At 44.8% G+C, this 25,668-nt stretch overlaps 1 protein-coding gene across 2 annotated transcripts in view; it reads right to left on the reverse strand.

Annotated features, from left to right (window-relative positions):
- Positions 1–2,801: 2,801 nt before the first annotated feature.
- EMILIN2 (elastin microfibril interfacer 2) overlaps positions 2,802–25,668 on the reverse strand; it is an 84,096-nt gene continuing 61,229 nt past the window's right edge. For both annotated transcript variants that reach the window (XM_063923553.1, XM_063923551.1), the window contains 4 exons: positions 24,701–24,730; positions 21,911–21,946; positions 20,989–21,120; positions 2,802–4,431 (listed from right to left, as the gene is read on the reverse strand). In XM_063923553.1, coding sequence (XP_063779623.1) covers positions 4,094–4,431; positions 20,989–21,120; positions 21,911–21,946; positions 24,701–24,730 — 536 coding nt within the window. In that variant the 3' untranslated portion in view covers positions 2,802–4,093. The remainder of the gene's footprint in view (positions 4,432–20,988; positions 21,121–21,910; positions 21,947–24,700; positions 24,731–25,668) is intronic.

Below are 25,668 nucleotides of genomic sequence, written 5' to 3' on the forward strand. Positions count from 1 at the left end.
TCTCATCATGAGTCCATACCTTCATCCTAGGCAGTGCCGTAACCAGACATTTTAGTGCCATGTGCAAGAAACAGCATCGGCGCCCCCCCCCCATATTTAAAAAAGGACCAGTGACAAAAATATAGGGGGAAGGGGCGTGGCCACAAAATAATACCGATTTATATTACTCTGCACAGTAATCTCCATTATTCAAATTACGCCGCACAGTAGCACCACTTACACACATTACACCAGGTAGAGCCTCTATCACGCATTACACCAGGTAGAGCTCCCTTTTACACATTATGCCAAGCAGAGCCCCCTTTTACCCAGTACGGCAGGCAGAGTCCCCCTTACACAAAGTACAGCAGGCAGAGCCCCATTTTACACAGTACGGCAGGCAGAGCCCCATTTTACACAGTACGGCAGGCAGAGTCCCCCTTATACACAGTAAGAGAGACAGAGCCCCCATTTTACACAGTACGGCAGGCAGAGCCCCATTTTACACAGTACGGCAGGCAGAGCCCCATTTTACACAGTACGGCAGGCAGAGTCCCGCTTGTACACAGTAAGAGACAGAGCCCCCTTTTACACAGTACCACAGACAGAGCCCCCTTTTACACAGTACGACAGACAGAGCCCCATTTTACACAGTACGACAGACAGAGCCCCATTTTACACAGTACGGTAGGATTTTATGAGGGGGTTTTCCAGATAGATATATATATATATATATATATATATATATATATAGGCACTCAGAGTTTTAATAAAGTGCAAAAAGGTTCTGTTTATTGAAATAAACAGCAGCTTTTTGCACTTTATCAAGTATCCGCGTGCCGCCATATTACAAGCATATACTGCTTATGAGCACGGCAGGTGCTGGATATTTCTATAAAGAGAGAGACATAAGAAGGGAACAAGACAAAGAGAGAGAGACTTGGGGAGGGAGAAACATGGTGAGAGAGGGACATGGCAAGAGAGAGAGAGACATGGGAAGGGAGGGAGAGAGATACATGGCAAGGAAGACAAAAAGAGTGACATGGCAAGAGAAGGTGAGAGACATGGAGATAGAGACATGGGCCCTCATTCTGACCGATAGCACGCAGCAACTTTTTGCTGCCCATGCGATCAGGTAGACACCACCTATGGGGGAGTGGATTTTTGCATAGCAAGGCTGCGATCACTTGTGCAGCCGAGCTATGCAAAAAACGTTTTGTGCAGAATAGGAGTAGGTCTGGACTTACTTATCAGTTGCAATCACTTAAGCCAGTCAGGTCCCGGAATTGATGTCAGACATCCGCCCTCCAAACGCCTCGACACGCCTGCGTTGGACTCACCACTTCCTGAAAACAGTCAGTTGACGCCCGGATCCGCCTTCCTGCTTTCCATCTTCTTGCGGTCGTCGCTGCAACCGCTTTCTTCGTAGTTCTCGTTGTTGCCTGGCGACAGCCATCGCTGGGCAATGATGCGCCTGCGCATTGCGGCCGCAGCACATACGCAGTTACGACCCGATCGCGCGGCTGTGAAAAAGTGCAGCGTGCAATCAGGTCGGAATGACCCCCATTGTGAGAGAGAGACATGGCAAGAGAGAGAAAGAGACACGTGGCAAAAGAGAGAGAGATGAGGGGGAGACATGGCAAAAGAGAGCGACATGGAGACATCACGAGAGAGTGAGAGGTGACGAAAGAGAGAGACATGGCAAAAGAAAGATGGACATATCAAAAGAGACATGGAGAGAGACATGGCAAGAGAGAGAAAGACATGGCAAAAGAGAGAAAGAGAAAGCAACCTGGGGAGAGAGAGAGAGAATGAGAGAGAGAGAGAGAGAGAGAGAGAGAGCGCAACATGGAGAGAGAGAATATCAGCAGCAGCAGAAAGATTGGGCATCCAGAGCTGTGAAATGTAGGGGACAGCAGTTACCTGGAGGTCTTCATGTGGAGGGCAAGTTGTCTCTCCTGCCAAACACCCAGGGGTGTGCCACGGTTAGGATAGAGCCTCGGACCATCACTCACTTGCAGAGAGAGGTCCAGTGGAGGTAGGGAGGGCATTACAACCCGCAGGTCACTAAGCTTAGGGGTGGGGTGGACTTTAAGCTGCTGCACTGGCAGGGAGATGGGGAGTGGGCACGGGCATTACTGCACGCCGCTCAGCCTCAAAGTAAACTCCGGCGGCTGCGGGGGGGATCGGTCATTACAACTGTGGCTCACACTCCGGCGGCTGTGGCAGCGGGGGAGATCGGGCACTGTAACCTCCCTGGTGGAGAGGGAAGGGTGGGGGGGGGGGGAGAGAGGCCACTTTGAATCTGGTGCCGATCGTGCGCCATTGATGGCTCCCGGACCACCAGCTAATGAGAAGCTGTCACTTGGCAGATTCTCATTGGCTGGCGGTCCGCGAGCCGTGATTGGCTCACGCCAGAATTTTAAAAAGCCACCCCTTCTTTTGATTGGTGCTGCAGCCGGTCCACGAGCTGGGATTGGCTGGCGGCCGCTGCCACCTTTACAATGGAGCAGGGACCTGATTGCTGTGACGGAACGCAGTTCTGCCCCACTTTAACCACTGGGCACATCACAGACTTTGTAACTTAGCCTCACCAACCAGTGCCATTTGACATGATTTGTGTAAAGATGAATGGTGACACATCTCTATTTACCCCACTCCTATTACTGGGTACTTCCCACTTCCTGTGGCCTAAGATATTACCTTACAGCCAGCCCTGTCTAGTAACTGAACTACTGCACTCTATGGAAGTTATTATGTTGTTCAAATTTCTCAGATGCGGCTGTTTCATTAGAAAAGCTAAAAAAGAATTTCACAACAAATTCAACATTTCCAAATTATTTTAATAATTTATTAACATAATTCAAAACTTTAAAAACACTTCCATAAATTTTCAAAGCCAAATTAAAGTCAGCATTAAAAATTATTAAGACAAAGTACAGTATAAATGACTCCCCATACCACAGTAATGTTTGACCTCAGTATACAGTAAAGATGAAGATGACTATTTTAATATATATATATATATATATATATATATTATTTTTTTTAATTTAAAAAAATCAGAGGGGTCTCTTGTTTAAAGAGCTATATATATATATATATATATATATATATATATATATGAATTGAACAATACTAACATATGATACATAACCGTCACAAATGTTAATTCATTTTTACATTAATGACAGATTGAAAAATGATGGCGATCTGGTTAGCTGCTTGATATGCGTAGACTCTGACTGAAGCAGTGCTCTCAGAAGCAAAACTACAGAAAATAGCAGAATGCCTAATACGCTGTATTAGGAGCATTACATGACCATATTTACAAAACAGAAAGGCTTCTTTAAATGGAGTATGTGATATTAATTTCAAAATATATAAAAAGTTAACAAAAGCACCATTACATACAGTAGCTGCGATCTCACATGGGAGCCATTAAGGAAAAAAAAAAAAAAAGACTAGGCACTTTTGGGGAAATCTGAGTGAATTTGTCTTTTATTTTTAGTAGGCACAAAAATATAACAATATAAGCCCTATACTGTATATCACTTTCTACATATTTTTTTTTTTTTTAAATATTAAATTTTGTAGAAAATGAGGACCACAATTAAATAAAAACACAACGATAAATATCTATTTTGTCATAACCTTCTTGATAACTATGATTAAGGTTACCCATAAAATGTTAAGTGAATGGATCTGCATAACTCCTATATTGAAGTTTGTGTGTTTATATATATATATATATATATATATATATATATATATATATATATATACATACATACATACATACATACAAAACATTTTAAACAAATGATTTCTGGAGCCCAGCAGGACTGTATAAAATTCTAACATATGCAGAGGAACATTTTCACATGATAAAAAATAAAAACTTGTATAAAAAGCCTGGAGAGGTGCACAAAGTTGCAGTATAATAATGAAACAGTTTGACGTAATAGCAAAAAAAGAAAACGAGAGCACTTAACCGTGTGGATATCAGAAAGTACAGCATATATTATACATTATCTCACAAAGTACATATTTGTAAATTATATTAGCCATTCAAATCCATTTGCATTCAATGTCTTTTGAGAATGTCTCTCAGTTATCTAAATGAGGAATATGGATATAACAGTACACCACTAAATGTGGAGTACATTTCATCAGAGTCTGAATTGGCAAGTTTGCCACCTGTCAGGACAATGCTGACTTCATCGCCAGCTTTCAATGGTAGAATGATATTGAATGTTCCAACCCCGCTGCAAACAGGCCTCCTGGAACTTGGCTTGTGGTATTCCAGGAGCTCTCTTCTGTATCCAGACGTATCCAACCGTGCCACGCTGAAATTGGACACTGACAAGACAGCTTCCACATAATACTCCTGCTCCGGAGTTAGGACTGCAGTGATCATGTAACGTCCTTCAATGGGAGCTGTGAAGATACCTGGAACAAAGAACATAATGATGATTTTCAAGTAATTAGTTCAAAGGTAGACAAGGGCATAGACCCACTGCAGATGTGACCTCTTATATCCTTGCTGCAGTTACGCTAAACAGCCCTCCAAGTCGTGCCATGCTGTGGCAGGACTCTGTAGCTCCAAACATCTTTTTGTTTTATTTTTTTCCAGTGAAAATGCATACTAGTCAGAAAGTAATGCAATAGGCCACACAAGCAAATCCTGCTGAATAAAATGATATGCAGCATGCCTATATTCTGTGTATAATTGCGGCTGTATCTGCATCCTTAATGCCACGTTAGTGTTTTGTAGGAAAACACTGTAGCATAGTATTTCATATGCAGATACAGTCACAGACACGCACAGAATATGGGCATGCTACATATCATTTTAATCAGCAGGATCTGCATGTACATCCTATTGCATTACTTTGCGACTAAGATGCATTTTTTGCGTAAAAAACGAAATCACCAAAAAGATGCTTGTTGCTACCGTGTCAATCGGTACTCACGCGTTATGTATAAAGTGACTTGTAGCGCACGGAGCAAAGATGTAAGAGGACACATCTGTAGATAGCTAACAGTTACAGATCACAAGAAAAACAAATATAGATGATAACACAAGTTATTTCAAAGGAACTGAAATTTGTTTGGCAATGAATAGGATTGCAAAGTATCTGGGAACCTTAGGTGCATATTAATGAATATGTCCCCAAAATAAGTGACATTATGGCTTTTAGGCGTAAAATTATCACTTCCGAAAAGGTGCTCTTTCTACATAGACTGCTTTCCGGAAGTGCAAGATACTTCCCCTGCTCCCTCCGCTCTCATGACCTCTGTTCAGCACAGCAGGAGTTGGTTCACCAGCATTGCACCACCAGCCTCATCATTCCCCAGTATCCACCTCTCCCTGTACTACCTTCCTACAACCTCTCCCCAGTGTCCAGCTCTCTCTGCGCTACCTGCCAGCAATCTCTCCCCAGTGTCCACACTCCCTACACTCGCATCTACTCCCCCAGTGTCTCCTCTGCCTCCCCACATCCTCTGCCGCTGTCTTTTTTTGAAACTTGATGAATGGCTTAATTTAACTAAAATGGGGACTGTGGAATATAAATGGGGAAAATTGTAACCAGGTGATATCAGTGATATCCTGTACGTTACATGAATGATGAATGGGTCGGTCATTTAATTTCTACAAAAATAGGTGGAAAGGTTAATTTTCACCTACTCTTCAAGAAATCAAAAGTTGACGAATAGACCCCAAAGACTGAATTGGCTGCTTCCAAATGCTATATCTGCTTTTCCAAACATAAAGAGCATATTGTTTATGTAATAGTCTCAAGTCACATACAGTTAGATCCATATATACAGTATACTGGACACTGGCAAAGTTTTCCTAATTTTGGCTCTGTATACCACCACAATTGATTTTAAATTAAACAATAGAGATAAAACTGAAGTGCAGACTTTCAGCTTGAATTCAAGGGGGAGGAACAAAAATATTGTATGAAACGCTTGGGAACTGCAACCATTTTTATACACAGACTAGTCCCCTGTTTTCAGGGGAATAAATGTTATTGGACAAGTGAACATAAATGTTCATTTTTACATTACGCAAGTCGGAAACCCATGGATATTGCCAAATGCTGCAATCTCCTCTTTTGTTGCCAGGCTTTTACTGCAGATGTCTTCAGTTGTTTGTTCGTGGGTCTTTCTGCCTTTAGTATTGTCTTAAGCAAGTGAAATGTATGCTCGAGATCAGGTGATTGACTCAGCTAGAATATTCCATTTCATTGCTTGAAAAAACTCCTGGGTTGCTTTCCCAGTATGATTTGGGTCATTGTCCATCTGTACTGTGAAGCACCATCCAATTAACTTTGGAGAATTTGACTGAATCTAAGAAGATATACAGTACTAACTCTGACACTTCAGAATTCATCCAGCTGCTTCTATCTTCTGTCACATCATCAATAAATATTAATGACCCAGGGCCACTGGAAGTCATGCAGGAACGGGTGTAGATTATTAGATCTACACTAAAAAAAGTCAATAGTCAATAGGTCTACCACTAATTGTAGACATGCATTAGATTGACAGGGGCAAACGGTTGACAGGGTCTAAGGACAACATAGAATAGGTAGATAGTAGAAAAGGCCGACAGGGTCAAAAGGTCAACATGGAAATGGTAGACACAAAAAAGTAGACAATTTGTTTGTTTTTTTGGGGGTATTTTGTCATTTTTGTGCCACAAACAAGCCCCATTAGTGTACCATGTCTCCTCGCTTGGCTCGCTATGCTTTGGGCAAGGTGCCTCACTACACTACCACTGCGCTTGGCAACATTTTTTTTAAAACACCTGTGTCAACAATGAGCGTCAACCATTGTCTTGTCGACCATTTGACACTGTCTACCTTTTACATGTCAACCTTTTGACCCTGTCTACCTTTTGACCCTGTCGGCCTAATGCCTGTCTACCATTAGTAGCCAACCCGATTGACTGTAGACCTTTTTAGCGTAGCTCTATAGACCGGATACCTGCAGGAACATGCCATTACACTGCCTCCACAATGTTTTACAGAAGATGTGGTATGCTTCAGATCATGGGCTCTTCCAAGCTTTCTCCATATTTTTTTTGTACTCATCATCCTGGTCCAGGTTGATCTTAGTTTCATCTGTCCAAAGAATGCTGTTCCAGAACTGGGTTGGCTTTTTTATATGTTTTTTTGGCAAAGTCTAATCTGGCCTTTCTATTTTTGAGGCTTACGACTTGTTTGCACCTTGTGGTGAACTTGTATTTGCATTTGTGAAGTCTTCTCTTTATGGCAGAATATCCCTACACCTATGGCAGACGGGTGTAGTACGGGTGACCGGCGGTCTCCTGACCGCCGGTCACCTTACCGACGCCGGAATCCCGGCAGCATACCGACGCCGGGATCCCGGCGGGGAGGGGCGAGTGCAGCAAGCCCCTTGCGGGCTCGGTGGCGACCTGCGGTCGCCACGGGTTCTATTCCCACTCTATGGGTGTCGTGGACACCCACGAGTGGAAATCGAGATAGTCACCATCGGGATAGTGAGCCGTCGGGCTCACGGAGGAGGTCATGTGACTGTCGATCAGCCGACCGGCGGTCACATGACTACCACCCATGGCAGACTATCCCTACCTCCTGGAGAGTGTTCTTCACTTGGCTGGAAGTTGTGAAGTATTTTTCTTTACCATGGAGAGGACCCTGCAATCAACCACAACAATACGCTCACATCCAGCAACAGCTTCCAAATACAAATGAAACACTTGGAATCAACTCCAAACCGTTTGGCTACGCAATTAAGATATAACAAAGGAATAGCCCAGACCTGTCCATGAAGCAGCTTTTTGAGTCAATTGTCTAATTACTTATTGGGGGTCATTCTGACCCGTTCGCTCGCTGCTTTTTGTCGCAGCCGGGTACCTACTGCGCATACGCCGGCGCCGTAGTGCGCCATACCAGGGATGCGATCGCCTCTGCCTGATTGACAGGCAGAGGCGATCGCTGGGCGGGAGGGGGCGGATTGGCGGCGTTTGGCCGCCGTTTCGTGGGAGAAGTCCGGCTAACGCAGGCGTGGCTGGATCGAACGGGGGGCGGGCCGCAGCGGCTGCGTGACGTCACACGCAGCCGCTGCGGGCCGGGGAGCGATGAGTAGCTCCCAGCCAGCACGCTAAAGCTGCGCTAGCTGGGAGCTACTCTTGAAGTGCAATGGCATCGCCGCTGTGCTATGCCTTTGCACTTCTGCGGGGGGGGGGGGAAGGGGGGCGGCACTGACATGCGGGGCGGAATAGCCCTGTGCTGGGCATCCCCCCGCATGTCAGTGTGATTGATCGTAGCTGTGCTAAATTTAGCACAGCTACGATCAACTCGGAATGACCCCCATGGTCCCTTGAAAAAGAGTGGTGTACATATTAAACAGCTGTAAGTCCTAAACCCTTCCTCGCTATTTGAATGTGAATACCCTCAAATTAAGGCTGATAGTAAAACAACATTAATTGTATAACGGTAAATACAGTACTGTTTGTTTCGGTAAACAGCTAAAATGACAACAATTGCGTCCATGTCCAAATATATATGGACCTAAACTGTAGATTGTGGGAAAAAAGGGGAAATATGTCCAAAATTTTATACAGGGTTGTCATTTATATTACATACTATATCATTGTTTTTGTGTTTTTTTCCGGTACAAGGAAACTTTTCATGCACTTTTTTTTATTTTATTTTTTATTAACGATTATTCCTAATTAGGACTTGTATCATGAAGACAAGGAACTAACTAGTTTTACAGTTTTTAGTTCAGACACGACATAGGTTTGCACATTCACCGCTATAACGTAAGCTTTTAAATGATGATTCATAAAATAAATGCCTTCAAAGACAACTTGCAAACAGTTTACAGATGCTTTGCCTTCCAAATCTATTTTATATGGTCCATAAGTGATTATGGTAGTCAGCAGGAATTTTCTGAAGTGTAGGGGGTCAGGGGTGGAATGCTTTTCATGTTTCCCATATAACAAAAATGAATCCAAGACTGTTGCATAAAATGTTTAAGTAGGGAGTAGAACTATCTTTTAGAAACAAACCTGCACCAAGGAGCTAGAAAAAGGGGACTAATCAAGGAATGTAGTATGTTATGCCCAGCATACCGGTGCCGGGATCCCGACTGCCGGCAGCTGGGCGAGCGCAAATGAGCCACTTGCGGGCTCGCTGCGCTTGCCACACTGCGGGCTCGGTAACGCGTTACACCATTTATTCTCCCTCCAGGGGGGTCGTGGACCCTCAAGAGGGAGAATAGTTGTGGTATGTCGGGTGTCGGGATTCCGTCGCCGGTATACTGAGCACCAGGATCCCAACAGCCGGCATACTGAATACCACCCCTAATCAAGAAAAAACTGTAATGCATAAAGAAATAAAAGCGCAACATTAAATGAAAAGTTGGGACTGCAATTAATGCAATTCATAAGGACTTAGTCAAAGAATCTTTCCTTTAAATGACAATATATGAACATTTTCACATACTGCCATAGAAATTATACCAACATATTAAACAGAAGGAAGCATAACACATACTTATAACCAACAGTCAGGGCTGGACTGCCCACCTGGTACTTCTGGCAAATGCCAGAAGGGCCGATGGGCTGGTGGGCCAGTCCTGTCACACAGAGAGCTGGGAAGGCCGCTCGCAGCGCAGCCTCCGGCTCTCTGGCTTGGCCGCTCCCACACCTCCTCTCCACAGAAATGGAGGCGTGCTAAGAGTCCATGACCCCCTGACTCGCAGCACGCCCCCGCCCATGGAAATGGGGGCATGCTACAAGTCCACGCCCCCCCCCCGACTCGCATCACGCCCCCGTCTTTAGAGCCTGCGCACCCCCATTCACGGCGCATGTGGCACATGTCAGGGCCGATTTCTGCCCCCACTCCGTCCCTGCCAACAGTCCTATTTTTAGAGGAATAGTGCTAATTGGCAGTGATCAAAATAGGCAAACCACCAAATAAGGGGCTTGGATGCATGAGAGGCATAACCCATGTGCACACTGGCATTAAATTACATGCACTTTACTAGAGATGGCAGCCATTGCTTCTAGTGTCACCATACCCATTACTGCAGTCACTAGCATTCACTAATACTATCATAATGTTCCATCTGGTTCTATCCCCGAGACGCATGCTTATAAAAAGGCCCCACATAGGAGTTGCCCGCGAAACTTCTATGACTTTGTTGATCCATTACCCAATTTTTACTATGGGGTCCGGCGATACAATATTTTTGGTGGGAATACACCACACCGCCAACCTGGAATTCGGTCTCAGCCTAAAGATGGATCACTAAGGTGAACCCCTATAATGTTAGGGACCTGCCCAATGAGGTTACCTTGACGAATGGTGTGCAGGGTCATAATATTGGTCAATTTTAGGCAAAAAAAAACTGAGATATGATGTATAATTATAAAATGTATTAGAATTCTAATGATTCTATGGGGCACCTGGTCTTGTTTCTATGTTGTGATGGATCTATAGCAAGGTAACTGCACCAATGTACATAAAAGGGGCGTGGCGGGGCTCAGGCTAGAGTGCAAGGCCCCTCCTTCCTTTATTTGCACTTTCCACCACACTTGTGGTACCCGCTGACTCTGCTGTTGCTGTGGGAACAGCAAAGAGCAAGAACCGACGACCCTGATCAACAACAGGTAGGGTTTGTGTGCTCGGGCAGGGAATAAAGGGGTCACAGACAATTATCTCGCCTCCGGCCTCCTGGTATGAACTTATGCCCCTGAGCTACATACATCTATCCTCAAATAGTACCAAATAGAGGAAATACAGAAAAAGAACTATGTGCAATAATGACAGACTAATTCTTAATAAACAATGTGAATTAATTGCTGCTCCAAATCAGAATGTATCTAAATCCCAATGGAATGAAAATGTAGCAGTATGAGTGAGTAATGAAAGCAGAAAACACAGATAGTCCTCTGAGGAGCACACTACAATATAGATAATGATGTAATGTACTTCATAATTCTAATTCTCTCATGTAAAGAACGACATTAATCAGTTATTAATAACCACAAATATAGAAAATGTAAAAATATATATATGAAAGACTCAATGACACGATTGTAAATATACAAGAAATATATCTGTATCTCTTAATCATTCTCAACACTTCCTACCGAGGTGTTGTTCCTAATTAAGAGGTACATTTATAGCTATTGTATTTTTGACAATCGTGAAGTTAAGCCTAATATGTGTAGAACACTGTGGGGGGAATTCAATTGTTTATTTGTGCCCAATCTCCCGTCTAAAGTGATGGGTGATTGCAGGGCGATATTCAATTGTTCCCCCATATTACGCTGATTGTGCCCATTAGACCAAAGTAATGGGCGCAAGCGTGAAAAGCTGCATTTGGGCACCCAGGTGGGTCTCTTTACGCGCATTTCATCTCGTTACCCATGGTGTAACGAGCTGAAACGGACTTCTTGCGCCCGTTGGCAGCAACATTTGAATAGCTACCGACGGGCACTCGCAGGTGCCAGAGCCGCAATAAGATTTGAATCCGGCCCTATGAGTGTTTCATATGTGTATAACACTTTGGGCCAGATTGGTAGCTATTCAAATGTTGCTGCCGACGGGTGCGAGAAGTCCATTTCAACTCGCTACCCCCGGGGGTAGCGAGCTGAAATGCACGTAAAGAGACCCGATTGGGAACCCAAACAGACCTTTTCACGCTCACGTCCATTACTTTAGTAGGGTTTAGGTATTTTGCACGCCTAAACCCAAGTGTAATGGGCGTGATCAGCGCTATAAGTGGGGGCAACTGAATATCGCCCTGCGATCTCCTCTCACTTTAGACAGGAGATTGGGCACAAATTCAATTCCCCCAATAAGTGTTTCATAGTTGTATAACAATATGAGTGTTTCATATGTGTATTAACAAATCATACCAAATAGCCGCATATGGCATACCATCGACTTTGAGACTAAAGGAGGGTACACACTGGCCGATATATTGGCTGTTATCTTAAACGGCCGATATATCGCAGGTCCATCGGCCAGTGTTTACGGGCGATACGTCTGTGAACTCCGTCATTTACAGACGTATCGCGTCAGCCCCGCAGTAAAGCCGACGGCCAATGTATCTATGAATATATTGGCGCGTCGCTGTGTGTGTACGGGCGGTCGGCCGACCACCCGTACACATGCTGCGGCAGCCGGCGGTGACTGACAGTGGAACTGGGCGGGCGTGTGTACACGCCCGCCCAGTTCACACGCCCGCCCAGTTCATGACGTCAATCCCCGACGAATCGGGCAGTGTGTATGCTCAACACACTGCCCGATCCGTCCATATATATATCTGCCGATCAATACATCGGCCGATATATCTACCAGTGTGTACACACTTTAAGCTGCACCATGCCAAAAGCCTGAGTACAGATACAGGTGAGCTGTAACATGTATCGTACCACGCATCATTGTTTTTAATCTGTGACTTTATACGAATTTAAAAATACTAATCGAGCACACTATAACTAACTCTGCATTTGGTTACAACGTGGAAAAACACGATTAAAAAAAAATAAAAAATAAAATACAAAAGTCTGGTAATCGCTACCTGTGGCAGAACATCTACGTTTCACGCCAGAGGTGTATGAGGACACATCTAACAAATACATATAACAAATCATTTTTTTTAATCTGTTTAACCACAGAGCTCCATATTTGTGTCATGTTCACAGATCATCCAGTTGTCTGCTTCAACCGTTAATGCTTAATGTTGTTTACACTGTTTTTGATGAAGGGTCAAATGCATTTATTCTGCATAATGAGCGATTAAAAACAAACAAACGATACATACTTTATATAGACACAGTCAGATGGAATGCATTGGAATAATCAATGACTCATGCTCAAACGTCTCGTTAAATGTTCCAGCATGGTAAACTCCCAGTTCTCACAGATGAGGTAATAATGACTTGCTTTTACATTTCTGGTCTTTTCGTCTCCTGGCTCCACAGGAACACACTTCCATTTATGGGTCTCAGTAGTTACACTGGGAACCACTAGTGAGAGACAGTGATATGCTATGCTACAGCATCCATGATCCACAGAAGATTTCATATGCCCTCCAAACTGACATAAGCCAGGAAAACTTCCTTCTGCTAAAATATTTTTCTTTAGACACTATCATACCCAAACAGCAGACTGAATTCATGCCAGCATAGAGCACACAAACGCAAGCCGGCCTACAAAAGTGAAACTCAGTGTGATTTATGGGCAAGATACTTTGTGATGCCTAACCACTAGTATGTTGCATGTTGTTGTCATTAAAGACATGTGGTTCCATGAAAGCGACATTAAAGGCTGCATATACTCTTTTGGTACGATACAGAATTATGACCACATTTTGGACAGATGAAGGGTTATGCCAAAGTGGGGAAGCTAGTAAAAAAAATGCAACTAGAGCTTGGCTCAATAAAATGTATTATATTAGCAATTAAATCTTTGTATTTTCATAAACTTTAGCTGGAGATTATTATTTTGTGGATTTTATTGTATTTTGTGCATGAGACATCTAATGTACAAAGACATCTGCATTGATAGTAACTGTCAACAACTTTCAACATAAAAAAGTGTTAATTAAAATAAACATTTTGAATGTCAAAAGGAATAAATGAATCCATCTTTTTATGTAATTTAGCAAATAAAATGGTCATTTATAATATTATTAATCCAAATGAAACTTGTATTACTCTTTCAGACCACTGAACTGGCATGGTCAGATGACATGCGACCGTGCCAACCTACTGTGTGCCGCAGTTTTGACGAGGAGATCCGTTCTGCAGATGTGCATAATATATTAGTTAGATATTAAAAAAAGTACTTTTTAAACTATATTAAATTTAAAAAAAAACAACTAAATGAACAGTTTTGTAGGGAAATATCATCAGTTAAGTGTTAACTCACTTTAGGTAGCAAATGAAATGTCAAAGTTATCATAAGCAGCATGTAGATATAAAATGCAGATCAAAACAACTAAAATAAGAATTTACTTACCGATAATTCTATTTCTCATAGTCCGTAGTGGATGCTGGGGACTCCGAAAGGACCATGGGGAATAGCGGCTCCGCAGGAGACTGGGCACAAAAGTAAAAAGCTTTAGGACTACCTGGTGTGCACTGGCTCCTCCCCCCATGACCCTCCTCCAAGCCTCAGTTAAGATACTGTGCCCGGATGAGCATACACAATAAGGAAGGATCTTGAATCCCGGGTAAGACTCATACCAGCCACACCAATCACACCGTACAACTTGTGATCTGAACCCAGTTAACAGTATGATAACAGAAGGAGCCTCTGAAAAGATGGCTCACAACAACAAACACCCGATTTTTGTAACAATAACTATGTACAAGTAATGCAGACAATCCGCACTTGGGATGGGCGCCCAGCATCCACTACGGACTATGAGAAATAGAATTATCGGTAAGTAAATTCTTATTTTCTCTAACGTCCTAGTGGATGCTGGGGACTCCGAAAGGACCATGGGGATTATACCAAAGCTCCCAAACGGGCGGGAGAGTGCGGATGACTCTGCAGCACCGAATGAGAGAACTGCAGGTCCTCCTCAGCCAGGGTATCAAATTTGTAGAATTTTGCAAACGTGTTTGCCCCTGACCAAGTAGCTGCTCGGCAAAGTTGTAAAGCCGAGACCCCTCGGGCAGCCGCCCAAGATGAGCCCACTTTCCGTGTGGAATGGGCTTTTACAGATTTTGGCTGTGGCAGGCCTGCCACAGAATGTGCAAGCTGAATTGTACTACAAATCCAACGAGCAATCGTCTGCTTAGAAGCAGAAGCACCCAGCTTGTTGGGTGCATACAGGATAAACAGCGAGTCAGATTTTCTGACTCCAGCCGTCCTGGAAACATATATTTTCAGGGCCCTGACTACGTCCAGCAACTTGGAATCCTCCAAGTCCCTAGTAGCCGCAGGCACCACAATAGGTTGGTTTAAGTGAAATGCTGAAACCACCTTAGGGAGAAATTGAGGACGAGTCCTCAATTCTGCCCTGTCCGTATGAAAAATTAGGTACGGGCTTTTATAGGATAAAGCCGCCAATTCTGATACACGCCTGGCTGAAGCCAGGGCTAACAGCATCACCACTTTCCATGTGAGATATTTCAAGTCCACAGTGGTGAGTGGTTCAAACCAATGTGATTTTAGGAATCCCAAAACTACATTGAGATCCCAAGGTGCCACTGGAGGCACAAAAGGAGGCTGTATATGCAGTACTCCCTTGACAAACGTCTGAACTTCAGGAACAGAAGCTAGTTCTTTTTGGAAGAATATCGACAGGGCCGAAATTTGAACCTTAGTGGACCCTAATTTGAGGCCCATAGACAGTCCTGTTTGCAGGAAATGCAGGAATCGACCTAGTTGAAATTCCTCTGTAGGGGCCTTCCTGGCCTCGCACCACGCAACATATTTACGCCAAATACGGTGATAATGTTGTACGGTTACATCCTTCCTGGCTTTGATCAGGGTAGGGATGACTTCATCCGGAATGCCTTTTTCCTTCAGGATCCGGCGTTCAACCGCCATGCCGTCAAACGCAGCCGCGGTAAGTCTTGGAACAGACATGGTCCCTGCTGGAGCAGGTCCTGTCTTAGAGGTAGAGGCCACGGTTCTTCCGTGAGCATCTCTTGAATTTCCGGGTACCAAGTCCTTCTTGGCCAATCCGGAGCCACGAGTATAGTCTTTACTCCTCTCCTTCTTATGATTCTCAGTACTTTTGGTATGAGAGGAAGAGGAGGGAACACATACACTGACCGGTACACCCACGGTGTTACCAGAGCGTCCACAGCTATTGCCTGAGGGTCCCTTGACCTGGAGCAATATCTGTCCAGTTTTTTGTTGAGGCGAGACGCCATCATGTCCACCCTTGGTTTTTCCCAACGGTTTACAATCATGTGGAAGACTTCTGGGTGAAGTCCCCACTCCCCCGGGTGGAGATCGTGTCTGCTGAGGAAGTCTGCTTCCCAGTTGTCCACTCCCGGAATGAACACTGCTGACAGTGCTATCACATGATTTTCCGCCCAGCGAAGAATCCTTGCCACTTCCGTCATTGCCCTCCTGCTTCTTGTGCCGCCCTGTCTGTTTACGTGGGCGACTGCCGTGATGTTGTCCGACTGGATCAATACTGGCTGACCCTGAAGCAGAGGCCTTGCCTGACTTAGGGCATTGTAAATGGCCCTTAGTTCCAGGATATTTATGTGAAGTGATGTTTCCATGCTTGAAATGCCCTGGAAATTTTTTCCCTGTGTGACTGCTCCCCAGCCTCTCAGGCTGGCATCCGTGGTCACCAGGACCCAATCCTGAATGCCGAATCTGCGGCCCTCTAGGAGATGAGCACTCTGTAACCACCACAGGAGAGACACCCTTGTCCTTGGAGACAGGGTTATCCGCTGATGCATTTGAAGATGCGATCCGGACCATTTGTCCAGCAGATCCAACTGAAAAGTTCTTGCGTGGAATCTGCCGAATGGAATCGCTTCGTAAGAAGCCACCATCTTTCCCAGGACCCTTGTGCACTGATGCACTGACACCTGGCCTGGTCTTAGGAGCTTCCTGACTAGGTCGGATAACTCCCTGGCTTTCTCTTCCGGGAGAAACACCTTTTTCTGTACTGTGTCCAGAATCATCCCTAGGAACAGCAGACGTGTCGTCGGAATCAGCTGGGATTTTGGAATATTTAGAATCCATCCGTGCTGTCGTAGTACTACTTGAGACAGCGCTACTCCGACCTCTAACTGTTCTCTGGACCTTGCCCTTATCAGGAGATCGTCCAAGTAAGGGATAATTAAGACGCCTTTTCTTCGAAGAAGAATCATAATTTCGGCCATTACCTTGGTAAAGACCCGAGGTGCCGTGGACAATCCAAACGGCAGCGTCTGAAACTGATAGTGACAGTTCTGTACCACAAATCTGAGGTACCCTTGGTGAGAAGGGCAAATTGGGACATGGAGGTAAGCATCCTTGATATCCAGAGACACCATATAGTCCCCTTCTTCCAGGTTCGCTATCACTGCTCTGAGTGACTCCATCTTGAACTTGAACCTTTTTATGTAAGTGTTCAAGGCTTTCAGATTTAAAATGGGTCTCACCGAGCCGTCTGGCTTCGGTACCACAAACCGCGTGGAATAATACCCCTTTCCCTGTTGTAGGAGGGGTACCTTGATTATCACTTGCTGGGAATACAGCTTGTGAATGGCTTCCAATACCACCTCCCTGTCGGGGGGAGACGTTGGTAAAGCAGACTTCAGGAACCGGCGAGGGGGAGCCATCTCGAATTCCAATTTGTACCCCTGAGATACTACCAGCAGGATCCAGGGGTCCACTTGCGAGTGAGCCCACTGCGCGCTGAAAATCTTGAGACGGGCCCCCACCGTGCCTGAGTCCGCTTGTAAGGCCCCAGCGTCATGCTGAGGACTTAGCAGAAGCGGGGGAGGGCTTCTGTTCGTGGGAAGAGGCTGTCTGTTGCAGTCTTTTTCCCCTTCCTCTGCCCCGGGGCAGATATGAGTGGCCTTTTGCCCGCTTGCCCTTATGGGGACGAAAGGACTGAGCCTGAAAAGACGGTATCTTTTTCTGCTGCGAAGTGACTTGGGGTAAAAAGGTGGATTTCCCAGCCGTTGCCGTGGCCACCAGGTCCGATAGACCGCCCCCAAATAACCCCTCCCCTTTATACGGCAATACCTCCATATGCCGTTTGGAATCCGCATCCCCTGACCACTGTCGCGTCCATAATCCTCTTCTGGCAGAAATGGACATCGCACTTACTCTTGATGCCAGAGTGCAAATGTCTCTCTGTGCATCTCGCATATATAGGAATGCATCCTTTAAATGCTCTATAGTCAATAATATATTGTCCCTGTCCAGGGTATCAATATTTTCAGTCAGGGAATCCGACCAAGCCACCCCAGCACTGCACATCCAGGCTGAGGCGATTGCTGGTCGCAGTATAATACCAGTATGTGTGTATATAGGCCCTCATTCCGAGTTGATCGGTCGCAAGGCGATTTTAGCAGAGTTACACACGCTAAGCCGCCGCCTACTGGGAGTGAATCTTAGCTTCTTAAAATTGCGAACGATGTATTCGCAATATTGCGATTACAAACTACTTAGCAGTTTCAGAGTAGCTTCAGACTTACTCGGCATCTGCGATCAGTTCAGTGCTTGTCGTTCCTGGTTTGACGTCACAAACACACCCAGCGTTCGCCCAGACACTCCCCCGTTTCTCCGGCCACTCCTGCGTTTTTTCCGGAAACGGTAGCGTTTTGATCCACACGCCCATAAAACGCCGTGTTTCCGCCCAGTAACACCCATTTCCTGTCAATCACACTACGATCGCCGGAGCGAAGAAAAAGCCGTGAGTAAAAATACTATCTTCATTGTTAAATTACTTGGCGCAGTCGCAGTGCGAATATTGCGCATGCGTACTAAGCGGAATTTCACTGCGATGCGATGAAAATTACCGAGCGATCAACTCGGAATGAGGGCCATCCTCTTTAGGATATTTTCCAGCTTTCTATCAGCTGGTTCCTTTAGGGCGGCCGTATCAGGAGACGGTAACGCCACTTGTTTTGATAAGCGTGTGAGCGCCTTATCCACTCTAGGGGGTGTTTCCCAACGCGCCCTAACCTCTGGCGGGAAAGGGTATAATGCCAATAATTTTTTAGAAATTAGCAATTTTTTATCGGGGGAAACCCACGCTTCATCACACACCTCATTCAGGATTCGGGAAAAACTACGGGTAGTTTTTTCACACCCCACATAATACCCTTTTTTGTGGTACTTGTAGTATCAGAAATATTCAAAACCTCCTTCATTGCCGTGATCATGTAACGTGTGGCCCTACTGGAAAATACGTTTGTTTCCTCACCGTCGACACTGGAGTCAGAGTCCGTGTCTGTGTCTGTATCGACCTGAGGTAACGGGCGCTTTATAGCCCCTGACGGTGTTTGAGACGCCTGTACAGGTATTAACTGATTTGCCGGCTGTCTCATGTCGTCAACAGTCTTTTGTAAAGTGCTGACACTATCACGTAAATCTTTCCATAAGACCATCCAGTCAGGTGTCGACTCCCTAGGGGGTGACATCACTAACACAGGCAATTGCTCCGCCTCCACACCATTTTCCTCCTCATACATGTCGACACAACGTACCGACACACAGCACACACACAGGGAATGCTCTGATAGAGGACAGGACCCCACTAGCCCTTTGGGGAGACAGAGGGAGAGTTTGCCAGCACACACCAGAGCGCTATATATATATATATATATATAGGGATAACCTTATATAAGTGTTTTTCCCTAATATAGCTGCTGTATATATGTCTATGCCAATTTAGTGCCCCCCTCTCTTTGTTTTACCCTGTTTCTGTAGTGCAGGACTGCAGGGGAGAGTCAGGGAGCCTTCCTCCAACGGAGCTGTGAGGAAAAATGGCGCCAGTGTGCTGAGGAGATAGGCCGCCGAGAAGGGGGCGGAGCCTTTCTCCCGCTTTTTTATGTAAATTTGGCAGGGGTTAAATGCATCCATATAGCCCAGGAGCTATATGTGATGTATTTTTTGCCAACAAAAGGTGTTTTATTGCGTCTCAGGGCGCCCCCCCCAGCGCCCTGCACCCTCAGTGACCGGAGTGTGAAGTGTGCATGAGAGCAATGGCGCACAGCTGCGGTGCTGTGCGCTACCTTATTGAAGACAGGAGGTCTTCTGACGCCGATTTTCCGGACCTCTTCAGTCTTCTGGCTCTGTAAGGGGGCCGGCGGCGCGGCTCCGGGACCCATCCATGGCTGGGCCTGTGATCGTCCCTCTGGAGCTAATGTCCAGTAGCCTAAGAAGCCCAATCCACTCTGCACGCAGGTGAGTTCGCTTCTCTCCCCTTAGTCCCTCGATGCAGTGAGCCTGTTGCCAGCAGGTCTCACTGAAAATAAAAAACCTACTTTAAACTTTTCCACTAAGCAGCTCAGGAGAGCCCCTTAGCCTGCACCCGTCTCGTTCGGGCACAAAAATCTAACTGAGGCTTGGAGGAGGGCCATGGGGGGAGGAGCCAGTGCACACCAGGTAGTCCTAAAGCTTTTTACTTTTGTGCCCAGTCTCCTGCGGAGCCGCTATTCCCCATTGTCCTTTCGGAGTCCCCAGCATCCACTAGGACGTTAGAGAAATTATAATTTGATTTACCAACCACCTAAAACAAATCAGACAAGTTTTCAAACTGAATCCCTGCATAAGCCTCTGCTCGTTAAACTCTGTGATCTATGGGGGTCGTTCCGAGTTGATCGTAGCTGTGCTAAATTTAGCACAGCTACGATCAGGCACTCAGACATGCGGGGGGATGCCCAGCACAGGGCTAGTCCACCCCGCATGTTAGTGCCTCCCCCCCCTTCCCCTGCAGAAGTGCAAAAGCATTGCACAGCGGCGATGCTTTTGCATTTCAGGAGTACCTCCCGGCCAGCGCAGCTCCTGCGGCTGGACAGGAAAACCCGGGTCGCGACTGCGTGTGACGTCACGCAGCCGCCACGGCCCGCCCCCTTAACGGTCCGGCCATGCCAGCGCCCCTAAACGCCGCCATCCAGCCCCCTCCAGCCCAGCGACCGCCTCTGCCTGTCAATCAGGCAGAGGCGATCGCTAGGCAACGAAGGCCTTCGGCCGCCTGGCATGTGCCGGCGCACTGCGGCGCCGACGCATGCGCAGTACTGACCCGATCGCACCGCTGCGATAAACTGCAGCGTGCGATCGGGTCAGAATGACCCCCTATGATAGATATATAGGCCATAAGAAGAGTAAACATCAGATGTTTGGTTGAAGGTAAGAAAAGTTTGCAGCATACGTTTATGTCTTAATAGTTTTACAGCACTGTACAACAGAAAGGAACACAGACTGCAGCAGCCAGCTGACAACAGTCAGTGACTAATAAATGACAAACAAGTTAATGACTGTGTGCACACTCAGATAAGTAGGGGCACGTTACCTGTAACGGGGTTATAATGCTCGCCATCGTTAACCAACACATTATTAAAGGGAATGAGTCCAACTTCAAAAGAATTTAGTTGCTCGCTAAATCCAGCAGAAAATGATATTTGAGCAGTTGTAGCAGTAGCCCCTATAAGGAAAGAAAAAGACAAGGGAACTGTTATACAGACATAATCATCTTAATAAATAGTACAGGGACTGCATGGTGGCTTGTAACAGTTTAAAGGGTGTCTGCTTCTTCATACCCTCAGTATTGGTAGCTGTATATTATGTTTACGGCAGGCTATGTTTGTTAAGCACCATCATGGCATGCCAGCCAGAAGTCTAAACTATTAACCTGTACCAGAGCCTCAAACAAGGGCTGGAGAGCACACAGAATGGCCAAGCTGGTTATACAGCAGATCTGTAATCACCTGCCTAATATGGAGCATACATGGGGGCTATCACATACTTGTGGCACAAAAGATGAGTAGGGCAGACCGCCTACAGTAGTAGGATTATGGAAAATTGCTGCTGGTCTAACAGTGGATTTCAGCATAAGAGAGTACTGGACCGGGGAAAGAGGCAACAACATTTTATCAGACGCCCCTCAATTCAGGTAAAGTAAGCCCAACTCGTGCCCAAGGGCTGATAGGGCGTTCCATGGCTTTTTCGCTCCCATTAATTTATTTTTGGAACATTATTTTGCCTGTAAACACAAAGCAAACATGCATCCTTTGTCATACAAATACCTGAATAGCCCTGCTCTAAGGCAAACAGTTCCTTCCCCCATTGTGTCATCAAATAGCCTCAGAACAATGTCTGACTGTGATACCTAAATATCTGCAGTGACCTAAAGTTTGACTTTTTCTCTTACTATTGGTGAATTCTAAGTTTTTTGTCAAATTCACTATATAAATCATTATATTGATAATTATTACCTTTGGATTCTGAAAAAGCAGTGATAGTTATGTGATCTGAAATATAAAAGGTGAAAAACATTTACATTTCATGCTGTCTTCAGATTTTCCCAACATTCATATTTATCCTACTTGTATATTTCTCCTGCAGCTCCTATGCAAGGGTATTTGTTTACAAAAGAAGCAAAAATATCTGGTTTAGTATTGAATGCAATTATTATACGTGAGTATGGGGGCATGAGTGTTAATTCAATTTGTACAGAAAGGTAAAACACTTCTAACATTTCATAACTTAATTAGAGGTTTTACAATAAGCAGGGTTTAGCAATTGTGTATTTTACAGTCTGTGCCAATATCATAACCCAGTATGTGCAAAAAAATGTAAAGTAATTTATGTGTAATAGGCCCTACACACTGGGCGATGTTACTGAAAGATATGAACGATCTTGTTCATTAATGAACGAGATACCGTTCATATCTTTCAGTGTGGAGGCACCAGCGATGAACGATGCGCTCGTTCATCGCTGGTGTCCCGTTGGCTGTGCATGCAGGCCAACATGGACAATCTCGTCCATATTTGCCTGCACTGCTATGGAGCCGGGTGGAGTGAAGAAACTTCACTCCCCCCTTCACTGCCCCCCCGCCGCCGGGTCGCCCGTCTGCCGTATTGGTGGTTGGGCAGCTCGGCGGCGTATCGCCGTGTCTGTAGGGCCCTTAAGTGTGAAATTAGCAGAATCTATGCAAACATTGCTGTAATTGTGTCAGAAAATGCACAAGAGGTCACGGATGGCTTTGAAATGTTAATGAAATGTGTTAGCATTAGGGTATTTTCTGGTATCAGCTGAGATATTTGATTTCAAGGTGACATTTCTGTGACCACCTCACAAGTTTCATCAGATCAAGGAGACAGAAGTAGCAATATAACCAGATCACATTGTGCAAGTATCCACCTGTTGTAGCTTTGTGAATTTGACTCCTCTTTGGATATGTGGATATGTGTATTGACTGAATCTAACTATCCCCACAAAGGGTCTATTCCTTTGGGCAACATACAGATCATCATTTATCGTGTTTTAGCCCCGTTTCTTTATAGTATATGAATGAAGGATATCAACAAATGCTGGACTGATCTGAGACAGTTGTTCCGTATTTTAAAACCACAGGAACTTATTTCAACTTGAAACTTTCAGTTCTGTTTTATTCTGAAAAGATTTTATAGACTTCAGGTATAAACTGGACACTGTCTACTAATGCTGACTTCTTGAATAATAACACAAAGAACAGCTCTTCCAATAAAAGCTGTCCTTTGCGATGATAGGACTTCCAGGTTTATGGCCTGGGAGTCCAATCTGCGCATGCATCGGCTGATGCACACGCTGCAGGGGACACTTGTGCCCAGATTTATCAAGCCTTGTAGAGTGATAAATTGTATGGTATTAAAGTACCAACCAATCAGCTCCTAACTACATTTTTCAAACCCAATTTATGCATATCTTTTAATAATTATTATTTTAGTAATTTTCTTTAAAACACATTAGGTTTAGAAAATGAACAAGAGACAGAACTATGACCTGGGACAAGAACCACTCGGGCCATCCATTCTGCCCTAAACACATGTACATGCACACACTTTCCATAGTAGGGTTGATTTGTTTTATTTTTTTGTGGAGAGCCAATTAACCTACCAGTATATTTTTGGAGTGTGAGGGCAAACTGTAGTACCCAGAGGAAACCCACACATGCATGGTGAGAATATACAAACTCTACACAGTTAGGGCCATGATGGGAATTGAACCCATGACCTTAGTGCTGTGAGGCAGTAATGCTAACCACTACACCGTCTTTACTGCTCAGAAGCCTTTAGGTTACTCAAGATGTCAGATGAAAGCAAGCTGCAAAGGATGCAGCCACTGGCTTTGGCACACCCAGAAAACAGGGCCGATATCCTCCTGTTTACTGCAATGCTGTGTGTCACCAGCAGCATGTCAATGAAGCTGCAGCTTTTGTGGCACAGAGAGCAATATCACTGTTCCAGATCTGCATATGTACAGTGTGGCTACTGCACAGGTGCAGATCTTAAAACACTGGAGATGTGCATCAACATCAAATTATCGTACATTTATGAAACAGGCCCATAGTCCATTCAAACGGTATCCGGACTCCAGGTCGACAGCACAAATGTCGACACACCTTAGGTCGACACACCTTCGGTCGACATGGACAAAAGGTCGACATGGACAAAAGGTTGACAGGAACAAGGTCGACATGGAAAAAGGTCGACATGAGTTTTTCACAATTTTTTTCGTTTTTTGAACCTTTTCATACTTAACGATCCACGTGGACTACGATTGGAATGGTAAAGTGTGCCGAGCGAAGCGAAGGCACCATGCCCGAAGCATGGCGAGCGAAGCGAGCCATGCGAGGGGACGCGGTGCACTAATTGGGGTTCCCGGTCACTCTACGAAGAAAATGACACCAAAAAAAATATAAAAAACTCATGTCGACCTTTTTCCATGTCGACCTTGTTCCGGTCGACCTTTTGTCCATGTCGACCTTTTGTCCATGTCGACCTAAGGTGTGTCGACCAATTGGCGTCGACCTAAGGTGTGTCGACCTTTGTGCTGTAGACCCTCAGTCCCAGACCCCATTCAAACACAGGTAGAGCAAGTTGCGAAAGAAAGGATTCCTAAGTTTTTCACAGGCTAATTATCTGAGACTGAAACGGACAAAGCAAAAACTATTATATACAGCTAGATTTTATATAGACTGTACACAAATAGTATACACACTTCTAATCTTAAAAATGATTACCTTTGGTATCTGTAGCTGGCTTTGGATATCCTGAAAAGAAGAAAAAAAGAAAAACATTTTATTTTTTAGTTTATTTTTTTTAGAGGAGGTACATCAACAAATGTTACGTGCATGGAACATGGGATCTTGTGCACGCTATGTACAGTATAGGACATCCTACATGAATCTCGCTATAGAGAAGAACAGCGAGTCCTTTTCACTACAATGGAACATAAAGAAGAAATCCTTTACGTTCCAGTTAAAAGTTATTTACTGAAGCAACTTTACAAGGCTGAAACAGTCCAGTGTTCTCTATTTTGCAAATGTACTTGTATAAATAGAGTCTTTTAGGATTGGATCAATAAACAATGTCAGGAGTCAGAAACACATGTCTCTCTCATGGTATTTGTGCTTCAATTACAGATCCACGAGTTGACAACTCTGCCTGAAAGCTATTCATATCCATTTTAAATAGGCCCTTCCTTAAAAAGTAAAAAAAAATGAATAAAAATATAGCCAAGGCAAAAAATGAAGTTAGTGATAGTGATGAAGGGATATTGCCACGCAATACCTAACATAGGATTTCAATATATGCAAAACACAAAACGGAATATGGACGCTAATTACTTTCTAATGACAAGACACAGAAACATCAGGTGGGAACAGAGGAGAGCATGATGTTGTCAGCTGTGGTGGCCATGAGGGGGGACAGGACATTAGGAAGGGAAGAAACGATGACCTCTGCTTTGGTCACAGTTACAATCACATCAGTACAAAGCATTCACATCAGTACAAAGCATTCTGGGAAGGAATCACCTAATAACTAGACACACAGAAGGCGGTAAACACCAGATGATATCGTGTGGTGGTTTAGCATGGCTACTCGCATGACAAGAAGAATATAAATACGGACATATAAATATGCAGGTACTCTGTGTGTTCCTCCTTTGCATTTTTGGTTCTTGTCTCCCGAGCGTATCGCAACACTA

The sequence above is a fragment of the Pseudophryne corroboree genome, chromosome 5 (assembly GCF_028390025.1).
Source record: "Pseudophryne corroboree isolate aPseCor3 chromosome 5, aPseCor3.hap2, whole genome shotgun sequence".
Lineage (NCBI taxonomy): Eukaryota > Metazoa > Chordata > Amphibia > Anura > Myobatrachidae > Pseudophryne > Pseudophryne corroboree.